This window comes from Pelophylax lessonae (genome assembly GCF_965119305.1).
Source record: "Pelophylax lessonae genome assembly, chromosome: 9".
Lineage (NCBI taxonomy): Eukaryota > Metazoa > Chordata > Amphibia > Anura > Ranidae > Pelophylax > Pelophylax lessonae.
In genome coordinates this window covers 213,474,067-213,481,828 of record NC_138776.1, presented here as the reverse complement: position 1 = coordinate 213,481,828, position 7,762 = coordinate 213,474,067, and the positions used below count along the sequence as shown (strand labels likewise).

General features: G+C 40.2%; 1 protein-coding gene across 1 annotated transcript in view; it reads right to left on the bottom strand.

Annotated features, from left to right (window-relative positions):
• Positions 1-929: 929 nt before the first annotated feature.
• Positions 930-7,762, bottom strand: part of CHAT (choline O-acetyltransferase) — a 193,304-nt gene continuing 186,471 nt past the window's right edge. The window contains exon 15 of the mRNA XM_082267579.1: positions 930-1,257. Within this exon, the coding sequence (XP_082123705.1) occupies positions 994-1,257 (264 nt within the window). The 3' untranslated portion in view covers positions 930-993. The remainder of the gene's footprint in view (positions 1,258-7,762) is intronic.

The following is a 7,762-nucleotide window of genomic DNA, read 5'->3' as shown; positions in this document are numbered from 1 at the left end:
CACAACTCCACCAAAAACTTTTGTTATAGTTTAAAAAGGAAGAAGAGTGTTAGAACTTCACTTATGTTTTTATTGCTGTCAGTACCCAGTTAGACATTTTCCCTGTCTGACAACCATCCCCTGAACAGAAAGTGAGCAGAAATCACGCCAATGGGGACAAAGAAAGCAACAAATTGTTCTAATCCTTCCCCACACTACCAACATTTTTTTTTCTTTCATTACTGTTTGTGTCCTCATAATTTTTGTCACTTACTGTTTTTTTTCTGGCACCAATAAAAAGACAAGATGTGTGAGTAGGAGGTATATTTCCAATGGGGACAAACACAGCAGTAAATGGCTGATATAGGTTTTTCTTGTTTTTGCTGGACCTGTGCATCAAAGTGATTTGTAAAAGGAAATTTTTTTTTATATACTTACCTGCTCTGTGCAATGGTTTAAAACAACCCCGATCCTCCTCTTCTTGGGTCCACCACCAGTGCTCCATACTCCTCCCACCCACTAAGTGCCTCCATAGCAGGCTGCTTACTATGGGGGCACTCATTCGGGCTTGCTCTCTATATTTTCATTGACACAAACAGTGTGGCTCTTCCCCTCTCTGCTCCCTCCTCACTGGCTGTGATTGACAGCAGCTGGAGCCAATGGCTCCTGCTGCTGCTTCTGAGCCAGTGAGGAGGGAGAGAGATCTGCATGCTGCTCTTTTGCACAGCACTGGATTGACATCAGGTAAGTATAAGGGGGGGGGCTAAGGGGGGGATCTGCACACAGAAGGTTTTATACCTTAATGCAAAGAATGCATTAAGGTAAAAAAAAATGTCTGCCTTTAGAACTACTTTAGACCACTGACTACACCACTTGAAACACTGCCTGAAGGTGTATGATTTAAAAGATTTTTTTAAATGCAGTGTCACTTTATTTTGACTTATCTTTCCCTTTTTTAACCTGTTTAGCAAAACATATCTACTATAGATGAATACATACACTTTGTAAAGTCAGCTAGGTTCTATGACCATTCTTAGACTCTGCTTTTCTTTCTTTTGCTGGTGTTTGTGGCTTAGTGTTGTACTTTAGGCAAAGGTCCTCCATATCAGTTAGGCTTTCTTCCAAAGCTTTGGCAAACATAGTGGATGAAGTCTCTTTACAGTCTTGAAAACTTGAGATACAGAAAAGGATGTGTTCAGGTTGGGGATTATAGCAGGCACCATATCCATTTGGGACCACTGGGCCATAGCAGCAGAACATTTCCATTGTAGTAGGAACCTGGGAAATCATTGAAAATATCCAAAGGTTAGCACAAACATACAGAGGTTAGCAGTCGGGTGTCAATCCTTTAAAGCAGTCACTTTCATTAACACAAAACAATCTTACTAAAGAGCTGACTGTTCAGTAGGGTTTAACATCTTCGATCACATTCAAAATAGAAAACAGCTTTTAAAGGCTGGGGTAAGCATTTATTGACATAAGCTTGTAATATCAGTAGCAACAGTAACATGTTTAGGAACAGAGACCATATTACATAGCATTGTAACAGCAGAAACAGGAGGTAAGGGAACGCTTAGTGCAATATTGTTGCCCAGAGCAGATAAGAATAATCTCTTTTTTATTTTCATTATAAAAAATCTAGCTTATAATATCACTTTAGTAATGAAAACGGTATTATTAGTAGTAATCAGCATGGATTCATGAAAAATCGTTCTTGCCAAACCAATCTATTAACCTTCTATGATGAAGTGAGCTGCCACCTAGATAAAGGTAAGCCTGTGGATGTGGTGTATCTGAACTTTGCAAAGGCCTTTGACACCGTTCCCCACAAACGCTTACTGTACAAACTAAGGAAGGTAGGTATGGACCATAAGGTGAGTACCTGGATAGAGAACTGGCTCCAGGGGAGAGTCCAGAGGGTGGTGATTAATGGGGAGTACTCGGATTGGGCGGGTGTGGAAAGTGGGGTCCCCCAGGGTTCTGTCCTGGGACCAATCCTGTTTAATTTATACATAAATGATCTAGAGGAGGGGATATCTAGTACAATCTCAGTATTTGCAGATGATACTAAACTAAGCATGCCAATATCGTCTATGCAGGATGTGGAAACCTTACAAGCGGATCTGAACAAAATAATGGGGTGGCAACTACATGAGGTTTAATGTTGAAAAATGTAAAGTAATGCACTTGGGCGTCAGAAACACGAAAGCAAGCTACTCACTAGGGGGGGACCTCTGGGTGAGTCTAGGATGGAAAAGGACCTGAGGGTACTAGTCAACAACAGGCTTGGCAGTGGCATGCAATGCCAAGCCGCTGCAAGCAAAGCCAACAGAATACTGGGATGTATAAAAAAGGGGATTCACTCCAGAAATAAAGAGATTATTCTCCCGCTCTACAAGACTCTGGTCCGGCCACATCTGGAGTATGCTGTCCAGTTCTGGGCACCGGTCCTCAGGAAGGATGTGCTGGAACTGGAGAGAGTCCAGAGAAGGGCAACAAAAATAATTAGGGGAATGGAAGACATCAGCTATGAGGAAAGACTACAAGCACTGAACTTATTCTCTCTGGAGAAGAGACGATCGAGGGGGGATATGATATCAATGTACAAATACTGTACTGGCGACCCTAGCATAAGGAACAAACTTTTCAGAGAAAGGAAATACAATAAGACACGTGGCCACTCACTAAAACTAGAGGAAAAATGGTTTAACCTTGAAATACATAAGGGGTTCTTCACTGTAAGAGCGGTAAGGATGTGGAATTCTCTTCCACAAGCAGTGGTATCAGCAGGGATCATCGATAGTTTCAAAAAACTATTAGATGGGCACCTTAAAGACCACAACATAAGGGGTTATACAATGTACGGTTAACAGCAAACAAACACATCATAGGTTGAACTGGATGGACTGATGTCTTTTTTCAACCTCACAAACTATGTAACTTTAAAGCAGAAACAATTTGAAATGCATTTGTCTATCATTTTTCTCAATGTAACCTATATGCAGTAGTAACTTACTAAGTAGTAGTACCTTCTTATGCAGCCCCAGATATTTACCCAAAAATGTAATCTACAAACATTTCGGACTAAAAAGGAATAGCACATATGTATAAATATTACAGAGCTGCAGAACGATAAAGCTCAACGGATGCCTTTCAATTGAGTTTTTTCCCCTTTGGATGTTAGACTTTAATTTATCAGCAGGCACAAATTATTAGTAATAAGATATGAATTTGTGTTTTTTGTAGTCAGTAATTAGCAGCATGGCATTCATTGCCATAGGTTTACAATCACACAAATTGCACATTTGATATTCAAGTGTGACTGTCACCCAGGGCATTTTGGTTATCAATTTTGACTTAATGGAGAGCAGTATTTAAAAAAAAAAAACTGTATTTTAATAATTACATTTTTAAACCTTTTTACACATTTATGTTCTTTGTGGGGGCCCTGATGTAGTACCTACTTGCACTTCTGCAGCAACAGGTCAGAAGGTCAGCTGATTATACTGAATTGTTTCTGCTTATGTAGGCGCACTGCAAAGCTGAGCCAGTTCTGCCCTACCTAAAGATGGCCACAGGATTTTACAGGAAACCTTGATGTCTTTGATGGTGTCAACTAAACTCTCTTAATAAGCATTAAGTAGGCCAAAAGTATGTCCTACATTCCATGGGCATTTTTTTCTTTTACAGGCAGAAGGGGCTTTCTCAGGTAAGCACACCCTCCTGCCTGCATGCCTGAGCTAAGGGTAGATTGATTCAAGGAAGTAAATGCTACACAAGTCATCTGCCCAATGCTAGGGGGATGTTTTTCAAAGTAATTGCTCAACAAAATAAAGCATGGAAACATGAATGGATAAGCGGGTTTGCTTTGAATAATAAAAATGAATTAAACTGGTTCGAGTTCTTCGCTACTTGTTACTTTGTAATTCCAAACAGTGTTATCGTACAATATCCCATCCTGATGTACTGAATGCGTAAAACTGGCTTACTAAATGGACGTGTTTTTTGTAATCCAAGTGCCTTGTTACTGATGAAAATCAATACTGAACAAGAAAAATAAATGAAATTGCATTTTCAGTTTGTGGTGCTAGATACAGTTTAGTTTCTGCTTTAACAACATTGTGGAACTATTGTTCTACTGAGCGCTCAGTTTTATACCCTGCAGCTGATTGGTTTAGCTTCTCATTCTGGACTCCAGCTAGACCCCGTTCACACTGGGGCGACCCGACTTTGCCGGGCGACCTCGGAGCGGCCAGCACGGACTTCATATCATTGAAGTCAATGCAGGTCACTCCAGGTCGCCCCAAAGAAGCTCCGGACCCTTTTTCTAAGTCGGAGCGACTTGTGTCGCTCCTACTAGAACGGGTCCTGTGCTGCTCTACTGTATGGCAGGCGACCCACGGCGACTTGTCAGGCGACCAGGTCGCCTGACAGGTCGCCCCAGTGTGAACGGGGTCTGACTAATAGTCAGCTATTCCAGCACAAACATCTGTTCGAGCTGGCCACAAATTACATTTTAAATGGTGCTAAGAAAACAAACACAGAGCATCATTTTAAAATGGGACTTAAGTTGTGAAAAAGGAAAGCAATTTGTACAATATTTCACATTTATCTAGATACAGCAAATCATTTTCTTATTTTGTGATAAATTCACCTATAAAATGTAATATATTCTGCAAAACGTAGTTTTGTGTACACTAACTTGAAAAGATGAATCACATTTACCGATGGGACTACTTTACTGCATTAGCAGTCTTGTGGTTTTAACAATATTAAAGACAATCTGGCACGACTGGCATAATAACTTATATCTGGCTTTAGCAAAATACCCTCTATTGTAGTAACTCGAATTATGATACACTAACTAAAACATATGATCATATCCAGATTTAGGCTGTTGTGGTGTTTTAAATGGTTATGATTTGACCTGTTGACTGGAATTGTATGGACATTGCATGGAGACTTATGTACTGTTAGCACTTTTTAATAAGGAAGCTTTTGTAACTGGTTTATAAAAAGCTTCTGTTCTCATAGTTATATCAGTTGCCTATAAATGGCATCAAACCCTTATTCATGAAACACTGCATAATTTTGTAATTTAAGTGCTCCCTACCCTTTTATACTGACAATGATACATTTATATTTAGCATGCAACAAGAAAAGACTAAATTAAGTTAATGTTGTCATTGTATGCGATTAGTGTATAATTAGGCCTAATAAACTGTACAGTGTGTTTGTTAAGTAATCTGCTCATCTGATAACCAATGCTCTATGGTCCATTATGTATAATCTCCTTGAATTATTGATTTCTTTTTTTTTGGTGTGGGGGGGGGGGGGGATGAGCTATATTTTCAATACCTGACACACTTTCTATAACAGTGATACACTGGGGTAGATTTACTAGAACCGGTGTAACAGAATCTGGTGCAACTGTGCATAGTAACCAATCAGCTTCTAACTTCAGCTTGTTCAATTAAGCTTTGAAAAAAAAAAACCCTGATTACTTTGAACACCTGCAACAAATTGTGTGTGCATCAGTTTTAGTAAATCTCCCCCATTGTGTGGGAAATTAGTTAATTGAGGGACACACGGTTAAGAAACATTTGGGACATCAAAAAGCAGTCCAACTAAGGGGTGGACAACATTCACAAATTCTTATCACTTGTCTTTGAGAGCACCTCACAACAAAGCTACCTCTAGAATAGTGATTGACTGATATCGTTTTTTTAATGCCGATACCGATATTTTGGTCATCTGATATCGGTATCGGCCGATATCTGCTGATATTTTCAGACATTAAAAATGTATTATTTTTTTATTTTTTTAGGTACTCCTTGTGGAGGGATCTGGGGGTCTAAAAGACCCCAAACCCCTCCTCGGCACTAAAAAGCATTCAAAACGCCAAGTTTGGCTGTTTTGAATGCTGTCATTCAGCGCAGAGTACCCAGAAGTGATGTCATGACATCACTTCCGGGTTTTTTACATGGAGACCCGATCAGAGCTGAATGCGGCTTTGATTGGGTCTTCTCTTCGGTGGCGGCGGCGGTGGAGGTAGGATGCCCGGGTCTACTGGTGGGACGGAAGACCCAGGCGAGCCACGGAAGGCGGTGGGAGGTGGAATGTCCCCTCCCGCTCCTTGTAATGACAGCCAAGTGGTTTCTCAGCCGCATCGGTTGTTATTACAAGTTAGCCGACGGTCGGCTATGGACATCGGTACATGCACTTTCCCTAAGTATCGCCAATATCGGCAAATCCAAATACAGATATATCAGGGAAAGTGCATATTGGCACTTGATATATCGGTGGTGCCGATAATCGGTCGATCTCTACTCTAGAACCTTCTACAAGAAGTGTGTACCTGCAGAGTGGACATATTGGAACCCATGCCCTTTCATCCCCTGCCCACCATTCTAGGGATGTTTGGGTCATCTTGCCACCTCACACTGTAACAAGATCTGTGATAATATTTAGACCTTAGACCTACTTGGAATGAGGAAGAATACTCCAGCACTTCCTGACATAGAATAAGTGATGTCATTTCCTATATGACTTATGCATAAAATTACAACAAATCGTATAGAAATGTAGTTGGGTACTATAAGAAGGGAATATGTAGTATGCAAATATGATGCAATGTTGATTTTTAATAGTATATAGTAAGCAGAACAAACAAATGTTGTTTTATTATTTTTTTGGTATAAAAAAGGACAAGAAATATTTTAAAGAGTTGTTTTGTTTACATTTATTCAGTACGAGCAAGCAATTAAAAAAATCCTAATTCTTGTGTAGCCTCTGTATTCTCTGTCGGACCTAGTGATCATTGTCAGTGGCTCAGAAAGTGAGCAGAAATCCAACATTTTAGGGTTATCACAGGAACTAGTGATGAGGGTATATAATCCTGATGTGACAGCTGTTGTGGTAACTGCTTCTCTTTGATGATATTTCCTCTCACTTTCTGCTATGTCTCTAGGATAGGAAGCTAAAGCAAGTCTTCCTAATAGGATAGAGACAGGAAGAGACACCGATAGAGGTTTTAGGTACAACTTGTATTCCCTATTAAATACAAAACTTTTTGGATTAGAGATACTCTAAAATCCACAGAACCAGTTATATTTTAGACTGTTCTTGCTGGAAGTCTTCAAGAACAAGTACATTATCTAATTATGCCCCCCTTCAGCATACTTAGCAGTATATGACCAATGTACACTATATTACCAAAAGTATTGGGGTACCTGCCTTTACATGCACATGAACTTTAATGACATCCCAGTCTTAGTCTGTAGGGTTCATTATTGATTTGGCCCACCCTTTGCAGCTATAACAGCTTCAACTCTTCTGGGAAGGCTGTCCACAAGGTTTAGGAGAGTGTTTATGGGAATGGGAAAGCAAGGTCTATAAAGTCATGGATCAGCAAGTTTGGGATGGAGGAATCTGACTGGCCTGCGCAGAGTCCTGACCTCAACCCGATAGAACACCTTTGGGATGAATTAGAGTGGAGCCTGTGAGCCAGGCCTTCTCGTCCAAATCAGTGCCTGACCTCACAAATGGGTTTCTGCAAGAATGGTCAAACAGTCCAATAGACACACTCCTAAACCTTGTGGACAGCCTTCCCAGAAGAGTTGAAGCTGTTATAGCTGCAAAGGATGGGCCAACTCAATAGTGAACCCTAGACTGGGATGCCATTAAAGTTCATGCGTGTGTAAAGGCAGGCCTTCCAATAATTTTGGTAATATAGTGTATATAGAACATATTGTATAATATGTAATGGTTTTACTGAAATGGA